Source organism: Eumetopias jubatus, unplaced genomic scaffold (assembly GCF_037043125.1).
Source record: "Eumetopias jubatus isolate StellerSeaLion01/CBP00866 unplaced genomic scaffold, mEumJub1_p1.0 scaffold_11, whole genome shotgun sequence".
In the NCBI taxonomy this organism is placed as follows: domain Eukaryota; kingdom Metazoa; phylum Chordata; class Mammalia; order Carnivora; family Otariidae; genus Eumetopias; species Eumetopias jubatus.
The window spans coordinates 61,707,057-61,728,407 of NW_028274817.1; the positions used below are offsets into that span (position 1 = coordinate 61,707,057).

A 21,351-nucleotide genomic window follows, 5' to 3' on the forward strand; every position below is an offset into this window, starting at 1 on the left:
TCTAGCTGAATTCCTGGGACCAGACTAAATTTCAGTCTCCTACTCCTCCGCCATCTTGGACTCAGAAATGGATAAGTTCTTAAAACATAAAGTTTTCTAAGACTGAATGATAAAGAAATAAAAAAATATCTGTATTGATGGATCCCTAGAAAGGAGACTGAATCAGTAATCAAAAACCCTCCAACATGCAAAAGTTCAGAACCAGATGGCTTCACTGAATAGTGCTAAACATTGAAAGATTTAATCACTGTCCCCAGACTCATTCTAAAAATTAAGGGAATGCTTCCAAACTCATTTTGCTAGGTCAATGTCTGATATAAAAACCAGATAAGGACACTAAAAATGAGGAAATTACAGGCCAATATCCCTAATATGTAAAGATGCAAAAATCTTCAACAAAATATTAGCGAATTGAATTCAGCAATGCATTCAAAAGATCATACTCCATGATCAGGTGGGGATTACTAGAGGCAAGAATGATTCAACATCTGCAATTAAATCAACATGATGCACCACATTAGCAAAATGAAGGATAAAAATCATATTATCATCTCAATAGATGCAGAATAAGTATTTGACAATATTCCATATTCATTTATGATAAAATCTCAATAAAGTGTTATAGAAGGAATGTATCTGAATATAACAAAGGTCATTTATGACAAATCCATGGCTAACATCATACTCAGTGGTGAAAAGGTGAAAGCTTTTCTCTAAGATCAGGAACAAGAGAAAGATGTCCATTTTTGCCACTTTATTCAACATAGTATTGGAACTCCTAGCCACAATAGTTAGCCATGTAAAAGAAATAAAGGACATCCAGTTTGGAAAGGAAGAAGTAAAACTGTAACTATTTGAGATAACATAATTCTATATATAGAAAACCCTAAAGATTCCACTAAAAAAATTGTTAGAACTCATAAATGTATTCAGTAAAGTTGCAGGATAGAAAATCAATATACAGAAATCTTTTGTGTTTCTATACACTGAGAACAGACTATCAGAAAAAAAATATACTAAGAAAACAGTTCCATTTATAATTGCTTCTAAAGAATGACATACCTAGGAATAAATTTAACCAAGGAAATGTAGATCTGCACACTGAAAACCAGAACTGATGAAAGAAATTGAAGAAGACAAATAAATGGAAAGATATTCCATGCTCCTGAATTGGAAGAATTAATATGTCCAGGCTGGCTGCCCAAAGTAATCTAGAGATTACATGCACTCTCCATCAAAGTCCCAGTGGCAATTTTTAGAACTGGAACAGATATGTCTAAAATTTGTAAAAATCACAAAAGATCACAAATAGCCAAAGCAAACTTGGAAAGGAGGACAAAGCTCGAGGCATCACCCTGCCTGATTTTAAACTATGCTACAAAGTTCAATAATCAAAACAGTATGATATTGGCAGTAAAACAGACAAATAGATTAATGGAACAGAATAAAGAACCCAGAAATAAACCCGCACATACATGGTCAATTAATTTACAGTGAAGGGGCCAAGAATATACAATAGGGAAATGGTAGTTTCTTCAATAAGTAGTGTTGGGAAAACTGGACAGCCACATGCAAAAGAATAAAACTCTGGACCACTATTTTACACAATAGGCCAAAATTAACTCAAAAGTAAGACCTGAGTATAGGACCTGAAATCAAAATTCTAGAAGAAAACAGGCAGTTATCAGTTTGTAACCCTCTCAGGAGCTTACTGAGTATAATCTGAAACTCGCCACTGTACTCAGATGACAAGTAAGATGCAGGCCACTCCAGGTTGGTAGGTGACAGTTTTAACAACTAAAAGGAACTTACATATAAGGCATGTCTTAGGTGGTAGCAAGACAAATGGATACCCATGGCCACCCACCAAATCTTAAAAGTTTAACAAGAGGCCTTAACTGGGTCCAGTCAAGTATACTGTGCAGGTGTTCTTAGCACTACATCATTATCTCAAGGCTTTGCCTTTGGAGCAGCCTCTGGGAGCAGGAAAGGCAAGAGGAACCCACATTCCAAGGGAGGAGGTAACAAGCTTTTGATTGCCTGGGTCAAGCTCACAGGTCAACTGGTGGTCACATCTTTTCAGTGACCTTCCCCAACATTCCACCCCTCATGACTGGCTTTTATAATCTCATGTGTGCCCTTCTTCTGAAATGGGCCCTAAGTGTTCAGCAAGGGGTTTTATTAGCATGGAGGTGACTCCTTTGGTGACTGTCTGGCTGCACTGGAGTCTAATGCCACAGCAGCAATACAGGTGCATGTAAAAGGAAACAGATTAAATAAGACAAGGATTACAAAATCAATGACAACTTTTTTTTATATGATCCCTTGATCTGAGCCACTGATTTATTAAGTCTCCTAAGCTGGGGATTGGATTACTCAGGGCATTCAATTGTATTTCATGTGATTTAATAAAGATGACACATTAGCAGATTCATTGGGGGTGATCACACAACATTGTGTTTGGATAATGGCAAAGGTACCGCCTTATGAGGCAGTAATAATGTCTAAGGCCATTTTATTTTGGAATACAGCTTTATAAGTAATGAGCACAGCTTACCAGAGACATTTCAGTGTTCAGTAAGGACGGGTTTTATTGCTATCATTCAATGCTTGCTGAGTGAATTTATTAAGGGCTTCACACTTGCTAATAATGTCTTCTAAATCTAAGCCAATGGAGGGAACAAAGACAGTGGTAAAATGGTCTTATCAGTGGAAAAACCAAACATTTCCCCTGACTTTGAGGAGAGGGAGGTTAGCAACTTTAGAAACTTGACCTGGTTATACATACCATACATGTTGGTTGGGGGGGCAGCACTGTCAGGTATAAAAAGATGAACTGGGGACAGGATATGTCATTACCAGGACCCCCACTTTCTCCATTCTTTCAGTGGTGCATGCTTCATTTCAGTTATAGTGCATTTTAACAGTCCCAGTGTGCAGCAGGACAAGAGGATATTAGTGAAGATTGAGTAGTTCTTCACCCAGGGGTGTGAAGGAATTCACCTGTCTCAGTGGGATATTGCATTGTAAATTCTAGTAGATAATTCGTTTTTAAAGAATGATGGGGCTTGGTGTTTTCCACAGCATAGTGTGTTGATCCACTGTGAGATTTTGGACAATGGTTGTTTCCAGAAACTTCTATATCTTTACAGTATTGGATGCCTGGGCAGGGATTCCCTAGTCTGGCATATGGGGCAATAGGCCCTACTCTTCGGTCATTTAAATGTATTAAAGCCTAGGACAGTACTTTTGCCCAGTTGGCCAAGGTGGTTTTGCCTGTTAAGTATTTAATAGGCTGTTTTAATATCCATTTTCCTTTCTACCAATCCTGCTGCTTGTGGGTTATAGGAGAGATGGAACCTTTATTTAATGTCACTTTTTTTTAAAGATTTCATTTATTTATTTGACAGAGACAGACACAGCAAGAGAGGGAACACAAGCAGGGAGGAGTGGGAGAGGGAGAAGCAGGCCTCCCGCTGAGCAGGGAGCCAGATGCGGGGCTTGATTCCAGGACCCTGGGATCATGACCTGAGTCGAAGGCAGACACTTAACGACTGAGCCACCCAGGTGCCCTTAATGTCACATTTTATTGTTCAGTCTTGTACATCATGGCCTTTGAAATGTGACCTCTGATAATTATGTTTTTGATGAGGGTATTCATACATGGTACTCAGTTTCTTAATCCCCTAATGATGGCAGCCTGGTTTGCAGGGTGGCAGGGAAAAGTGTGGGTTAGACCAGATGCAATGTCTACATAAACCAAGGCATATTTAGAACACTCACTTAGAGGAGGCCAGTATAATCAATTTGCCAATTTCTCATAGGTTGGGAACTCCAGTGGATGGCCTTATTCTTTTGGCAGTTGCCTTTGGTGGTGTTTAGGACACACAACATGCTGTTATTACTTTAACCAAGTCAGTGTATTCTGAGGGCAGTCCAGCATCCTTGACAATATGCCATCCTACTTGGGCATTTTGGGGGCCACTCTTTATATGCACCCAATCTGCCTAAACTACTGACAGGTCAGTAGCTAGGGATCATTCCCAAGTAGGGCACTGGCTTCCTGATTGCTAGGGGTGTGTCAGTGTCTTTTTTTTTTTTTAAGGTTTTTTATTTATTTATTATTTGAGAGAGAGAGAATGAGAGATAGAGAGCATGAGAGGGAAGAGAGTCAGAGGGAGAAGCAGACTCCCTGCTGAGCAGGGAGCCCAATGTGGGACTCGATCCCGGGACTCCAGGATCATGACCTGAGCCGAAGGCAGTCACTTAACCAACTGAGCCACCCAGGCGCCCGGGGTGTGTCAGTGTCTTAAGAACTGGGGCATGAAAAACAGTGAGAATCACTTCAGGCTCTTGCAGGTGGACCCAAATGTCATATTATATATATCTTGACCCCACAAGGACTGTTTAATGATCAGCTTCCCATTATTCAAGCCATAAATTTAGTCCCTTAGAATAGTCTAATTATCAGTACAAAGGGTTAATGGCCCTTGAGTGATCAGCAGCCAGACCACTATGAGCTCAATACTCTAGTTGCTGTACTGGCTGCTGTGTGACAAGTTTTACCTGGAGTAGCACTGTGTACATTGCTAGGAGCTCTTGCTCTATTTGGGTATATTGGGGTTTTGCCCCCTTCAGAGCTGGAACCAAAATCCCAGGGGCATTCTCCCCTTTTGTTATCTCTGCCGTACTGTCTGACCCATATCTTTTGGAGTCATAGACACATCAAACTCAAATGGTAGCCCTACTTAGGAGATGCTCAGAGCTTTAATCTTTTTTATTAGTATTTTTGCCTTCTCAAAGGCAGCATGCTGCTATTGTCCCCAGTCTCTTTACCAGGGAGCATAAGGAATGGGAGTACTGTGCCAGGTGGAGATTAAAAGTCTTCCATAACCCCAAAATCCCTATAAAGGACTGCACCTCTTTCCCGTTCTTAAGAGGTTGGATAGGCTTGTACCTTTTCAGTTACAGCTTTATGAGTCTTAGCTGACCAGATGACACCTAAAGCCTTATAGCAGTGTCTAGGCCTTGAATTTTCTTTGGGTTCATTGCCCATCTTCTTCCTCACAGATGTTCCTGACCAAAGCCTGCAGGTGTCCTGCAGCAGAGGTAAATCTTTACATGTTAACATTGTATTATCAATGTGTAATGGGCCCATTTTGCTGATGTGGGGAAGGAGAACAGGGATAGGTCCCCAGCTACCATTGTATGACCTATTGTGGGGCTATGCACGTAGCATAGGGGGACCACTTGAAAGGTTCATTATTATCTCTCCAACAAGAAAGCAATTTAATCTTAGTTATCAGAAACTTGTCAAAGTCTTTTCCATGAGTGTTCTTAAAGATGAAGCACTGTTGTAGGGACACTTTGCAAAGCATCAGAGCAAGACAATAACTACAAATGACAGAAGACTTAAAAATGGTCATTTGATTTGATGAGAGTTCATTATAATGCGGTGGACAAGAGAACTATAGCTGTATTCTTAAAAGATCCGCTGCCTTTTTCTGGCAATGTTTTGGTTATCTCCAGGGGTCTTTATATTTCAAAGATATGATAAGATTTATAAACTTCAGGGGACAGAGAAAGATGTGTTTTCTCCTAGGAGTTTTGGGGTAATTGCTATTTAAAATTAGAGGTCAGAAGGTATGGGACATTTTGTCTGTTTCCTCATCAGTTACCACAGCATCCCCCTCTTGATTTTCATCATTTTCTCCAAGATTCCACCTCTTAGCATCCTAATCGGGCTTTCTCATAAGTTCTCATATCTTAATACATGACAGCTTGTATCCTCCTTGCTTTGCAAAACAGGACACTAAGGTCTCCAATTTATTAATTTACTCTTCCATCTTGTCTGCCAGCCCCAGAGCTAGCAGAGTAGTGGACACTCACATATCCTTTTCTAAACTCAGCTCTTTATAACTTGAGCTTTAGCTTCTAGTTGGGCATCAGTGGCCAGCTGAACTACCCACAGTAGAAGCCCACTATGGCAACCATGTTTCCCTTCTCTGCCTCAGTGTGGTATGTGCCTTTCCTCCAACAAGTACATTAGATTGGCTGGCATTTTCTGGGTGTCCCCATATTCATGTAGTAGCCCATAAGCATCTAACATACCTGCCACCCTCCTTACCCAGAAGTTGATGGCTAATTTGGGATTTCTCCTGTGGATGCCGCATTCCCAAGGCCCATTTCTTTGGTCTCTGGGCTGGCTCACCAAATTGTCAGTTTACAGCCCTCTTGGGATCTTCTTGGATATAATCTGAAACTGGCCCATGTACCGAGAGGGCAAGGAAAGACCAAAGAAAGAGGTAGGCCATTCTGGGTTGGTAGGTGGCAGTTTTAATAAGCAAAGGGAATTTACACATGAAGTTTGTTTTGGGTGGCAGCAAGATGAATGGATCTTTGTGCCTGCCCACCAAATCTTAAAATTTTATAAAGAAGCCTTAACTGAGCTCATTCAAGTATACTGTGCAGGTGTTCTCAATACCACATCATTGTCTCAAGGCTATGTCCTTAGAGCAGCCTCTGGGAGCGGGAAAGGCAGGTGGAACCCATATACCAAGGATAGGGAAGAGGGTAAGGAGGCTCTGATTGCCTGGGGTCCAGCTCACAGGTCACCTGGCAGTCACATCTTTTTCATGACTTTCCCCAGCAGTGGTAAGGTCCTTGACATTGGTCTTAGTGATTTTTTTTTTTTTTAAATCTGACTCTAAATGCAAGGGAGACAAAAGCAAAAATGAACAAATGGGACTACTTCTTAGTAAAAGGCTACTGCACAGTGAAGGAAAACATCAATAAGACAAAAAAGCAACCTAGTAAATGGGAAAGGATATTTGTAAGTAATATATCCATTAAGGGGTTAATATCCGAAATATATAAAGGATTCATATAACAGCCCAATTAAAATGGGTAGAGGAACTAAATAGACATTTTTTTCCCTAAAGAAGATATACTGATGGCCAATAGGCACATGAAAACATGTTCAACATCACTAATTATCAGGGAAATGCAAATGAAAACCACAATGTGATATCACCTCATACCTATTAGAATGGCTATTATCAAAAAGGCAAGAAATAACAAGTGTTGGAGAAGATGTGGAGAAAAGGATACTCTTGTACACTATTGGTGGGAATGTAAATGTAAATTGGTATGGCCACTATGGAAAGCAGTATGGAGATTTGTCAAAAAATTAAAAATAGAACGATCATAGGATCCAGATATTCCACTTCTGAGTATTTATTGATGAATACAAAAACACTAGTTCAAGTAGATATATGCACCCCTATGTTCATTGCAGCAGTATTTATAATAGCCAGAATATGGAAACAACCTAAGTGTCTATCCATGGATGAATGGATAAAAATGTTGTACACACACACACACACACACACACACTGTAATACTACTCAGCCCCACATAGGGAAATCTTGCTATTTGTGACAATACAGATGGATCTTGAGGGTATTGTGCTAAGTGAAAAATCTGATGGATAAAGGCAAATAACATGATTTCACTATGTATGGATTCTAAAATAACAAAACAAATGAACAAACCAAACCAAACAAAAACAAACTCATAGATACACAGATCCATGATTACCAGAGGGGAAAGGGTGTTGGGGGATGGGTGAGAGGGCTTATTTGTATGGTGATGGATGGTAATTAGACTTGCAGTGGTTATCACTTTATAGTACATACAAATATCCAATTATAATATTGTACAGCTGAAACTTATATAATGCTATATGCCCATTTTACCTCAATAAATAATAAAAGACATATTAAGTATATCTTGAGAAAAAATAATTTGCTAATTTAGCTTGTTGATTTTAGTTTGATTATTTTCAGAATGCCATCATGGACTCCTAAAATCTAATCCTACTCAGTTATCAATAACAACAGGGAACAGCTTTATACCTAGGTGACAGCCATTGGTGGCTGGCCATTGGTGACTGGACCTTTTCTTCAAAGCTATTTCTACTTTCTTTTTTTAGGAAGCGTGGAGCCAGTAATTTTCTTTTTCATATCCCTGTGAACGTTTCATCTCTTTCTCCTCTTCCTTTCCTTACCTTTTTCTCTAGATAATTATTTGCTATGGTGTATGGGAGTACTTGTTTTTCATCTCACTATACATCTCACATACCTTATTGTCAAAGCTGTATAGTCAGCAATTGAAAACACTCAGCTTTGCAAGTCTTAAGATTACTGTTTTTAGTACATAAAATACACACAGTTTCCCTGAATCATGACTATTAGAAAAAGATACTTGGTGAGTTACACAATTAATCATGTTCCTGAAATTTGTACTAAAAGAGACCTGTTAGAAACCTTCTCCTTGAGCTTTTGGAAATAGCCTCCTGATTTTGTTCCGTCCCATAAGCATAATTGAACAGTTACTTATGAATCATTACTGAACCAAGCTGAGCTCTCACCTTGCTGTTACTTATTCCTAGATACTAAAATCCTGGAATATTATTTAAATTGTGAAAGAGAAAAACTTAGGAAATATATAAAGATCTCAGTCTGAGACTATCCAGTGGGAGAAATCCATTTGTACTAGAGTATGCAAAGGAGGCATCTTTACAATTACCACCCAAGCAGGGTATGTATACAAGTGCAGTCAAGTTTATTGAGAGCTGAGTGAGAAGGAGGTAGTAGAAACAACGGGCAAGAATTGAATGGGGGAAAGATGAAGAAAAATTGATTAGTAGAGTTTTGTGCGTTTTTTTGCTGGGGGTCCAGCTAAGAGAAAGTCAAAAAACCTAATTATTCCCTGTTGAAGTCAGTGACTACTGTTAGTTATCGAAAATAAGATGTACTTTCAGAACATCTAAAACCAGTTATTTTGCAACTGGCAGTGAGAATCCAGAATCTGTCCGATAAATACTATAGTGAAATCACAGAGCAGTATGAATATAACTCTGAACATATGAAGACAGTTTAATAATTTTTAAAAATGAAAAATAAATATAAAGATATTTAGTATTTGAGCTTTTTATTAAAAATTCAAATGCAGTTCAGTAACTGTTTTGTGAAAATATGTACAACATTTGAGGGTACATTTTATCTTTATTATCAAGGAATAAAGAGAAAGAAAATGCATATTCTGGCTTACACTTTAATCTTCTCATCACTATAATATACCTTATATTTGTAAAAGTATAGTTTAATCATAATAAAAGAAGATTCAAAGGAAGTATCTAAACTATTGTACCTAAAGACAGATGAATCCTTTGTAAAATAAATAATCCATGTGAGAGGCTGGAAATGATTGATTTTCTGAAATTTAAAGAAAATTAATTGGGAAATTTAGTTCAACTGCTATTAAATCTGTTACTTTAGAGTTAAATTTTAGGTTAGTGTGCTGTCCTATCATGGGGGACATAAAACTAGTATCTATTGAAAACTGTCTCTTGAGATTATGATTTAGAAACAGATGTGCTATGTCTGGTTTGTTTCAAATTACTGCTAATAAGTATTCTTCCTCAGTTAATGCATTGTTTCAGCCTTCATTAATTTTTTAAAGAAAATTGGAGTTTTTGCCAAGAAAATTATAGCATTAAAAAGTCTACTCCATGATACTTTTGCATGTGAATTTGAAGGGAAGAGTACTTTATTCGTTTTACAAATAAATTAACTCTAACCAAAAATCTGTTGTTTTATGTCTTAGGACAAAGTTGTTGCTGTTCAGTTCTGTAACAATGGAGACAGGTAACTATGTAGTACATATCTGTGTAAACAGATGTTTGACATATATTACTTCTATTCCTTCAGAAGTAGCTCCTTCTACTGTAGTACTTTATTTCTGTTCAGTTTCTTAAGCTGAAAGCCCTTGTCTATTTCTGATGATATCCTTACCCCACCTCTTTTAAACTCCATCTCTACTACTCCAAGTAGTAGCCATACTTTATCAGTTCTTCCTTTCTGAGTGATTTCTTTTTTGTTTATTTTGTTTTTCCATTTGTATTATAACTCACTTTAGCCAAGGATTCTATTTTTTGACCCATTACCTTCAATTTTCTTCTCCTCTCTAAATATATCCTGTCCATTTCTGCCAGATCCACATTGCTCTGTTCAGAAATCTTTAGTGTTTCCTCTTTGTCTGTAGAATAGAATTCAAATGTCTTAGCCTTGAAATCAGAACTTTCTGTAATTTAACTTAGATCTACATTCTTTTCTCATTTACTATTCCCCATATAAATCATTATATTTAGCCTAATTGACTTAATCATTGCTCCTGTTGCATCCATATATCTATATTTTTTTCTCTCATTCATTGCTTTGCTTATACTTCACCTTACACCATTCTTACCCAAAAATATCACCCCTACTCCCCCCTCACTCCTCTTTCCCTCCTACAGCTTCCCTCTCCCTTTCGCTCTCCTTCGCTCTATTTTTCTTTTTCCTCCAGTCCTTTTCTCTCATTTTCTAAGTCCTGTCTTCCCATGTTCTACCTGAAGCCTTTTCTGACTGCTCCAGATTTTAGCCATATTGTCTTCCTCTGAACATCTGTATTACTTATTGTCTCTCCTATTCATATGATACATATTTCCTGTGTCTGTAAACTCAGAAATTACATATAGGTATTTGTGCACCCTCTCAAATGTTTGATCCCAAAAGGATGATAATCTTTTGCCCTGGTCTAAAAATTGACCTAAAAATAGATTTAAAAATGTAACCACTTAACATAAATGTGTATCCATATATTTCTATAAGGACTTTATGTGGGTGACCATGTTTTATTTTAATTTAATTTTTTTGACCATGTTTTATTTTTAAATATTTTTCAGACAGTGGGTGATTGCTATGATGAATTTGTTCATCTTTATTAAATGCAAGAGTAAATAATGATGGTCCACATAGAGTGAAGTTTATATTAGGAGTGAGGAAACCTTCAGATAATTTTTTGAGGTTGATTTATTGCACTATACTGAGTTATACACTTGAAGGTTTGTACAGCTATGATTCTTTCATGCTAGAGGAATCTGAAGTTTTTAATTCCTTGCCTTTTCCCTAAAGGAGAAACATTATTTTATCTTCATTAGTTATGTGGACAATAAACAAAGGATGTCCAATTTTACTAATAGTTAAAGATGCAGTTTAGAATAAAAGTAACATTTTTTTTCCTTTCAGAATGACAAGAAAATGAAGAATGTTAGCACCCAGTATTGCTAAGGGTTTAGGGAAAACGGGCACTCACTCTCCCACAACTTTTGAAGAGACTGTAAAGTGTTAAAAAACTTTTCAGGGAAATTATTCATCAAAAACATTAAAAATGTGCTGACCATTTGACTCAGCAAAGTTATATATAAGGTTATACAAAGATATGTATAGAGATAGTCATCACAACATTATTAATAATGGTGAAGAATGGAAATAGTATAAATATTTATCATTAGGGAGCTGATTAAATAAACTTTGATTCATCCAAATAGTTGAATACTTACTAAAAGTGACAGTAGTTTTATTTATAAACCTAGAGATATATCTATGAAATAATCCTTAGGGGACAACACAAAACATTATATGTAGTACAATTCTGTTTCCTATAGGGGGAAATATATAAGTGTATATGTATGTCTTTAATAAAGTCTGGTGGAATAGAAATGGAAGTATGAACAGTGATAGAATTATGGGTGAATGAATGTACTTTTGAAAGTTTTATTGAGATATAATGCACATAACATAACTTCTCTGTTTTTTAGTGTATTCATGGGGTTGTGCAACCTTTACCATAATTTTAGAACATTTTTAGCACCACAAAAAGAATTTCCATACCCTTTAGCTATTACTCCCCAATATCTTTACCCTTAACTCTGGGCAATCTTTAATCTAGTTTTTATCTTTATAGATTTGCCTGTTCTGGAAATTTTATATAAATTGAATTATACAAAATGTGGTTTTTTTGTGACCTACTTCTTTCACTAAGTGTAATGTTTTCGAAATTCAGTCATGTTGCAGCATGTATCATTATTTCTTTTTATTGCTGAATAATATTTGATTGTATGGATACCATAATTTGTTTATCCCTTTATTAGTTGATGGACTTTGGATTGTTACCACTTTTTGGCTTGTGAGGAATAATGCCATGGATATTCATGTATAAGTTTTTATGTGGACTTAATGTTTCATTTCTCTTGGATTTATACCTGGGAGTAGAATTGTTGAGTTATATGGTGACTGTTTATCATTTTGAGGCACTGCCAAACTGTGTTCCAAAATGTATAATTTTCATTACCCCCAGTAGTATATGGGGATGAACATATTACTTTCATAATTAGAAAAAAAGTGATTTATATTTTGGAAAAAAGTAATAAGGTTATTTTAACTGTTTCTTTGCAGTTTAAGATTTGTTAGTGGAAGTAGAGATGGAACAGCAAGAATTTGGCAATATCAGCAACAAGAATGGAAGAGTATAGTGCTAGATATGGCTACTAAAATGACTGGGTAAGATTGGATGTTAGTATAGTATCTTTTGATTTACTGAATTATAGTTCATAATGAAAATATCTTTTTAGATTAGTAAATAGTTTGGAGTTCATTGGTAGACCTGAAGTTTGTGTCTGTATTTAGTCTCTAAGTAAATTGCCTTTTGCTGTTGATTGACAGACTGGACGATAGAAATATTGCTGAGTCCTTCAAAATTCTCGTCTCTTGTGACCCAAAGATCTTTACTCTGCTAATGCCCATGGAGTTATTTTCTGCCTTAGTTTTCTATAGGTCATTTTTAATATCTATCTATACTACTTTCTATTTTGAGGGTTGTCCCTATTAAATGTCATCATAAGTTTAACTATTTCTCTGTCTTACTGAGGTTGCCTTTATAATGTTTCATATTGTTAGCATTCCTACTCAACATTATAAGTACACTTAATCAGCATTCTGTTTCATCGTCTTCCCTGTTGATTGGAAGATATATAATTACATCTTTAGGACATTACAGTTTCTATAGGGTAAGGCCCTGAAACTAATTATCTTCCTAATGACAATATAGAACTGACATTGTAGTCCTAGCCAGCTATTCATATTATATTCAACTAAAAGTTAATGAATTTCTTGCTGCTCTTTTTTAAGACCTATTAGTTTCAAAATTTATTATTTAAGGGAGTAAAGTGTCCATTATATGTTTTCTTCATATTTTCTGGTAGCCAACATGACCTTGTATTTTATTTTTCAAGGGATTCATAGATTTTTTTTCTAGTTACACCTTTTTTTTTGTTCTTGTGTAACTAACTACAGATTTTTTTGTCATTTTGTGCCTTTTGTCTTCCTAAAATAAGCTTATGGGTCTTGCCCTACTTAGGTACTTTTAGTATTTTATTTTGTGAGTTACTTAAAAGTATAGTTTAGGATTTTTTTATCTAAAAATTTATAAGCTACTGGATTTTTTTTCATAATTTTCTGTTTTAGATGTACCTTTGCTAATAATTTACAATGTATGAATACTGCAAATTATTTTATTTAGGAATAATTTGCCATCTGGAGAAGACAAGGTCACTAAACTTAAGGTGACTATGGTGGCCTGGGATCGCTATGACACCACAGTTATTACTGCAGTGAACAATTTTCTTTTGAAAGTATGGAATTCTCTCACAGGGCAACTTCTTCATACTTTATCTGTAAGTATTTTTGGAATAATTAAAATGATCAAAAAGGACATTATTCCAGAAGACAGGAAATTTAAATTTTAGTTTACTTTCTGTGACTTACTATCGGAGAAGTAAATATTTCAGTTACCTTTGTTGACATATCTGCAAAATAAGGATGGCACATGGTATAGCTGCTAAAAGCAGGTATGAATACATTTCAAGGTCCTTTTGAGGTCTGATAATTACTTATTTTGTTAAATGCAGTCAAGGATATATAAGTTATTTTGTTTTTAGCATGAGTTGGGATTTTTGTTATTATTGTTTTAGGGGTAGAGCTAACTTTATTTTGACAAGGGTATCCTTTATATTCTACTTTCAGGGATTCATTTATGCAAGAAGTAGAGGTAAGAGGAAAAAGTAGGAGAAAAAGGTGGCTTTTCCTCTTTTTTGTTGTAGTAAAAGTTATAATATTTGTGGCATGAAAAACTGACGGGATTAACAGCAGAAGTCACATAGGTGGGGTTGTTTGTTGGTTTAGCTTGTACACTTCAGGTTAAATGCCACTTAAAAGCCTTATTTCCTATCTGCTTCAGTTATCAGTTCATAAATACTTTAAGGACAGGGCCAAGTGATTGCCATATGGTTTACAAAGTAGTAAGTGATAAGGACTAGAATCCAGTTCTCATGACTCAATTTACTTTGTAGTATACCATAGTATCCATCCTTATTTGACTCCTTTGTGAGATAATCTTATTTATAACCTCTGAGATTTCTAAAGATTTGTTTAATTTTGGAAGGAATTCCATATACCTCCCAATTCTTGTTCCTAAATAAAACCCTGACACTGTGTTAGTGGAGTTTTAGATTCTTTTTTTTTTATCTGCTTAGCCAATTCTTTATCCCCTTCTGCCTTTCCCTATTCCCCAATATAAGTTTCTGTTAATATGTATAGAAAAATCCATACTATTTGCTTGATTCTTTATTAGGAAGTGTTTGTCTATGCAGCATGCTCCAAGAGAAATATAATATGAGTCACATATGTAATATTAATTTTTCTAGTAGCCACAACAGAAAAAGTAAAGCACAACAGGTGAAATTAATTTTAATAATATATTTCATTTAACCCAGTATATCCAAAATAGTAGCATTTCAACATGTAACTAATATGAAAATTATTAATTTTAACTATTTCATATTTTTAAAATACTAAATCTTTGAAATCTAGTGTGTATTTTACACTTACACAACATCTCAATTTGGACTAGCCACATTTCAAATGCTTAATAGCCATATGTAGCTATTAACTACAGTATTAGACAGCACAAGTCTATATCTCTAAAAATCACAGTTTCAAAGTTCATGTCATAGCCACTGGTTTTATAGATCTGTGTAAAATTCTGTCTTAACAAGTACCTTAGTTTAGAATTCTGTTTAGTGGTACTCTTCCCATGGATTGATTAATGGGTCATCTGTTTTCAGTGAATTTTACTGAAAAAATTTTAGAACAGACTATTTTTATTTTTAGACCTTGTTAACAGTCAAATCTACTTAGTTTTGCTATTTATCTTTTCTGTGTTAACAATTTGTTTATTGGGGTCTTAGTGTGGTGTAAAGTTCTTCCACTCAGCAAATACTTACTGAGCATCTACTGTGTGCCAGCAGCTGAGTTAGATGTTAGGAATAAATAGTAAATTAGAGAGTCCCCATCATACTGGGATTTACAGCCTATTAAGAAAAACATTAAAACAAACAAACAAACACACACACAAAATAATTAAATCAATGGTCAGAAGAAAGAAGTGCAAAATACAATGCAAGTTTCTAATAGGGTGACCAAACCTGATCTAAACCTATTTGACCCTGGTCAAAATAGGGTCAGAGAGGATTCCTAAGGAAGTTAAATTTGGGTTAAGATTTGAAAGATAGGTAGAAATACGTCTCAGCCTAAATGTCACCTCCTTGACAAGGCCTTCCCTGATCAAACAATCTAGAGTAGCCTTCCAGTCTTTGTCTTATTCTATCACCTTGCTTTCTTTTCATCATAGTGTTTATCACTACCTGGTATTTTCTTGTTTGTTTATTTTCTGTCTCAATATGGTAGGATATCGATAAATATTTGATAAATTACATATGTGAGAGAGTTGGGAGTTCCTTACAGGAAGAGGGAAAAGCACATCAAAGGTCTTCAGGTAGAAGGGAGTTGAAAGAAAGACAATTTTTGGCTAGAGCACAGAGAAAGAGTGTCACCAGATAGACCTGGAGAAATGGAGAGACGCCAGACCATTCAGGGTCTTATAGGATCTATCCTAGACCAACAGTAAACCATTAAAAGATTTAAATGCTAAGGAATGACATGTGAATTTTGCTTTTGAAGAATACCATATAATTCTGGCAACAGAATAGAGAGAATTGGAATGAAGATAAGAGTGGCTCTGGTATAATGTAGGAGTCTGTGGTAGGATGGGCCATGATGATAATTTGGATTTGTGTGGCAGTGTTGAAAATAGAGGTGTGCTTAATAAATAAAAATAAGGCAGATGATATATCTTAAGACATTACTAAATTTGGTTAGGTTTTGTTCCCTATGATACAGTGACTGTGTCCTATCCTATGACATGTGACCAACAAATAAAATCCTCTATTTAAAAGCCTCTTTTCCAATGTTCACTGAAACAGTTGTATCATTATCATTTGAGTTTAACAAAGTAGTTTTATTGTTTACTCATTAGGAACCTGAGAAAGTATTTGTTATATGCTATATTTAGCATATAACAAGTAATTTTTTAGTGGTCACTGGGAAGAGTCTTGGTAAACTTTCAGTTGTATGAGTATTTATTGCAATGGGATTTTACCTACACATTTTGAGGCAGTCTGCAGTTATTTTTTAATAAGTTATGTTTTTGTACCTAAAGGTAACATGGTAGGGTGCTCTATTCCATTTTTTATACAATGATTTAGGATAAAATGCACTTTTTAGGGTCATAAGATATGATGATTTCTAAAAACTACTGATGTGTAATATGCTGATGTGTTCCTAAGTGAAATGCAACTTCAGTATAATGCATGCTTTTCTAAGACTTGGAGCCTATTGTTAATCATGTATTCTCCTTAACAATGATCTGAACCAAGTGTTGGCAAACTACTTCTTTAAGAGGCCAGATAATAAGTATTTTAGGCTTTGCAGGCCACATATAGTCTCTGTTGTATATTCTTTGTTTTTCTGAAGACTTTTAATGTAAAAACCATTCTTAGTTCACAGGCTGTGTGTACAAAAATGTCTGGGAGCTAGATTTGGCCTGAAGGCTATATAGTTGCAGACTCCTGATATAAGGTCTCTATATACTGATACTCATCAGTAAGGGAAACATATATAGAGAGCATTGGTTTTCAAACTTTTTTTTAGCAACAAACCCATTTTTCAGATAGCATATTAAATGAAACCTTCAACTGTAAAGTAGATAAAGGGCAGAGCCACTATGCTTTTTTGTTTGAATGTACCATGGGGCCTTCCAAAATCTAATTTGAATACTAGGGATAAAGAGTGCTGGATAAAGAACAATGAAGGTTTGTGTGTTATCTCTGTGGCAGAATTGGGTGTTAATGAAAGATCCTGTTTGTCCCATTTTCTGTGGGTCTTAAATAGCAGAGTCATAGAAATACAAATTCTATTTCAGGGGCCTGGTTAATGAGGTGTAACTGTTTTGGACTACACTTTAAACACCTTCCTGGGTCTTCTGTATTGAATACTTTTTGAAATCAGCACCTAAACATATAAGGAACTCTGAACTGTTTCTTTTAGTGTCCATGTAGTAAATGCTGTGGTGTACATAAATTCATCTGCGTGGGATTAGTAGCACATTCCTGAGATCTTCTGGCCAAATAAACCAAATACTTGGTGTTGCTTTTCATTTTTAATATTGATTTTTATCACAGGGACATGATGATGAAGTATTTGTTTTGGAAGCACATCCATTTGATCAAAGGATCATACTTTCAGCGGGTCATGATGGGAACATTTTTATTTGGGACCTTGACCGGGGAACCAAAATTCGGAATTATTTTAACATGGTAAGAAAAATCTGTGTTTAGTTCATATTAAAACAGACATCTCTTATATGACAACTTGGTAATTAAAGTATACTTAGTGCCAAGGAACCTTTGTCATCTGTGTTTAAATCCATACAATAACTTAGAGAATATCTCAAGACCTGAGAGTAAGGCCAATCAAGAATTACACCTTTCAGAGTGACTCTGTTATCATGGCATTAGCATTTTCCAAATTCTTGTCCCCAGCTCTAAATTCTAGAAACTCAAATTTAATAAGCTTTTGGAGGTAACAGTAACCAAACTCACAAAAAGGTTAATGTTTAAACAATAATCGTAATGTATGAATCATAACAGTGACTGTATTGTATCTGCTTCTGGTAAACTCCATATGGCTTAGTTAGTAATCAGGAAGTTGTTTGGTAAACATGGAATTGGAGGTATAGATACTCTTAAGATATATTTCATACAAACCATGGGAAAATCTGGTGAGCTACCTCTTTTTCCAGTAGAACACCCTCCTATGGTAATGGGAATACTCACATCCTCCATATTTAGTGTTAGTTCTGAGGAAACATTTCTAAATTGTCAACCTTTGAGCTCCCTTTTATAGGCTTTGTACAGTTTGAGAGTGTTAATACCCTCTGTCTTTTGTTAGTAAAATTGATTTATGTGCTTTAATTTTAGGAAGGTTATTTTAAGGTTGCTTGCATTATAATTTAAGGTGTGAAGATATTATCTTGATTTTGCTGAGATAGCACTTTTGTCATTTTGGTCGTGTTTAGGTCTTTTTTTATTCTCAGTCACTCATTTAGTATTTCTTGAGATACGACATTGCTAGTAATGTGTGATACCATCCATCTATTGCATTTTGATTCTTCCTAATTTCTTTCAGAGCTTTACTGTTTCAGTAGGGTTCTGGCAACAGAAGCCAGAGAGTACATTGGAATGTAGATGCATCACAGAATCCAAGATATTAGGAAGCAGAATCTATTGCCTACTTATTTGAAAATTACCTCTTAAAGATGACTTAAAGTGACTCCTCTAAATTTCAGATTGAAGGCCAAGGCCATGGTGCAGTGTTTGATTGTAAATTTTCACCAGATGGAAACCATTTTGCCTGCACAGACTCTCATGGGCATTTGCTGCTTTTTGGTTTTGGATGCAGTAAATACTATGAAAAGGTTAGTCTGTTTGATTTTTGTTATAGACTATAATTTTGGATTGTATCATTCATAAATCTTATTTGAAGTCTTCCAGTTAATAAGGGTCATTGTGTGTCAATAGATATAAAATAACAAAGTCACCTTTCTTGACAAAAGTTTTCATCACTGCCAGAACATAGGCTTGGCAGTTTGAATCGCTATTAAGATATAGGGTGATGTAGATAAAAAATTCATTAGGAAATCCTTTCGCTTAGAACATATTCTCTGTACTGCCCTTCAGGTATAATGGGAACAACTTTACCAGATTGCATCCTCTAACTTATCATAAATTAGAAATAAACAGCTGGTGACCAAATGTTAATTTTCTTGCTTGGCCACTTTACCTATTATCCATCTTGTTAAAATACTTTGGAAGCTAGCTTAAATGGTTCTTTATATTTTATTAGCTCTGAATTTGAAATAGATTATGGATTCTTAGAATTGGAAGAGAACTCAGAATCATTGAGTTTAGCTCAATACCTATCATCTTTGAGTATTTTTTATGTATTTGGTATTTACTTGCTTTGCTATTTATATTATACTCCCATCTATCCTTATTTGAATAGAAATAAGCAATAAAAATAGCTATAAATGTTTGTATGTTTACAACTTAAGTAAAAATACCTAACTTTATCTACTATGGTATTGCTCTCCTTCATATGCTAATTGGAGAAATATGATATAGGGCCAGAAAGTAATACAGATTATAGGATTTTGTGGAGAAGAGATAAGATTACTGTTTAGGTGATTCATTTCTACCTAGAGGGAACATAAAACAGTAGAGGGCTATAAGAGTATGTAAAAAGTGTCTGATTTGAAAAATGCATTCTCTCTAGGAATAAAAATTAATTCCCTATGCATGTTAAATACTTAAAACCTGTCATAAAGATTCCAGATCAGATGTTCTTCCACACGGATTATCGACCTCTTATCCGTGATGCCAACAACTATGTACTGGATGAACAAACCCAACAAGCTCCTCACCTCATGCCTCCCCCATTCTTGGTGGATGTTGATGGCAATCCTCATCCTACAAAATTCCAAAGACTAGTACCAGGACGGGAAAATTGTAAAGATGAACAACTTATACCACAGCTGGGATATGTGGCTAATGGTATGTTATCTCTAAAATTAAATTTAAAACATTTTGCAAAATGTTATACTTGCTGCTGTTCTCTTTATATGTCCCTTGCTAAACTCTGTAGTAGGTTATACCATATTTTACCTAATACTTCTATTAATTTTCAGTTGCCTAGTACTTACCAGGGTAGTTTTACATTTTTATATCACTTAAACACAGATAAATGGATTAGGACAACAAGCATATACTCAAGCAGAGAATGTATTGACCTGCTTTCTTAGAACCCTGAACATTAAATGTACTAACTTTAGTGTGTCAAGCTTTTCTCATTGGTGAAATTCCACTGCTCTTATTACTGGTTTTTTGATTTGACAGTCCATAATTAATGGACCAAAGATGAGGAAATTTCAAAAATCAAAAACTGGGAAATGGCCATTTACCCATTCTCTTGTGTGAAATGCAAAGAATTATTTGGTGTTTAAATGATAGTCAATCCTGGAGGATATAAAGGAAGCAGTGATGAGCATGATGCATGATGTAAGGATACTAGAATAAGACACTGAAAAATGCTATTCCCTGTCAAAGCAACTCTTCTTTTTCAAATTTTAATTCCAGTATGGTTAACATGCAGTGTTATATCTGTTTCAGGCATACTATATACTATATAGTGATTCAAGAATTCCATGTATCACCCTGTTCTCATCACAAGTGCTCATCACGACAAATGCACACTTTAATCCCTATCACCTATTTGACCCAAGCCCCACCTACCTCCCCTCTACTAATCATCAGTTTGTTCTCTATAGTTAAGAGACTATTTCCTGGCTTGTCTCTCTCTCTTTTATTTTCCTCTGCTCATTTGTTTTGTTTCTTAAATTCCACATATGAATGAAGTAATACAATATTTATCTTTCTCTGACTGACTTATTTCAATTAACATTACACTCTCTAGCTCTATCCCTGTCATCACAAATGGCAAGATTTCATCCTTTTTTATGGCTGAATAATATTCCATTGTGCATTTGTGTGTGTGTGTGTGTATACATACTATATCTTCTTCATTCATTAATCTATTGATGGACACTTGGGCTGCTTCTATATTTTGGCTATTGTAAATAATGCTGCTATAAACTTAGGGGTACATTTATCCTTTTGAATTGACGTTTTGTGTTTTTTGGGTGAATACCCAGTAGTGCAGTTATTGGATCTTAGGGTACCTCTATTTTTAACTTTTTTTTAAAGATTTATTTATTTGAGAGAGAGCAAGTGCAGGGAGGGGCAGAGGGAGAGAGAGAGGGAATCTCAGGCAGACTGCCCTCTGAGAACAGAGCCCAACACCAGCCTCTTACCTCACGATCCTGAGATCATGACCTGAGCTGAAATCAAGAGTCAGACACTTAACTGACTGTGTCACTCAGGTGCCCCACTATTTT

At 35.5% G+C, this 21,351-nt stretch overlaps 1 protein-coding gene across 5 annotated transcripts in view; it reads left to right on the forward strand.

Moving 5' to 3' along the window:
• BRWD3 (bromodomain and WD repeat domain containing 3) overlaps positions 1 to 21,351 on the forward strand; it is a 204,153-nt gene that overhangs the window by 92,137 nt on the left and 90,665 nt on the right. For all 5 annotated transcript variants that reach the window (XM_028101475.2, XM_028101477.2, XM_028101478.2 and 2 more), the window contains 6 exons: positions 9,670 to 9,710; positions 12,342 to 12,446; positions 13,465 to 13,618; positions 17,522 to 17,656; positions 18,688 to 18,816; positions 19,726 to 19,951. In XM_028101475.2, coding sequence (XP_027957276.1) covers positions 9,670 to 9,710; positions 12,342 to 12,446; positions 13,465 to 13,618; positions 17,522 to 17,656; positions 18,688 to 18,816; positions 19,726 to 19,951 — 790 coding nt within the window. The remainder of the gene's footprint in view (positions 1 to 9,669; positions 9,711 to 12,341; positions 12,447 to 13,464; positions 13,619 to 17,521; positions 17,657 to 18,687; positions 18,817 to 19,725; positions 19,952 to 21,351) is intronic.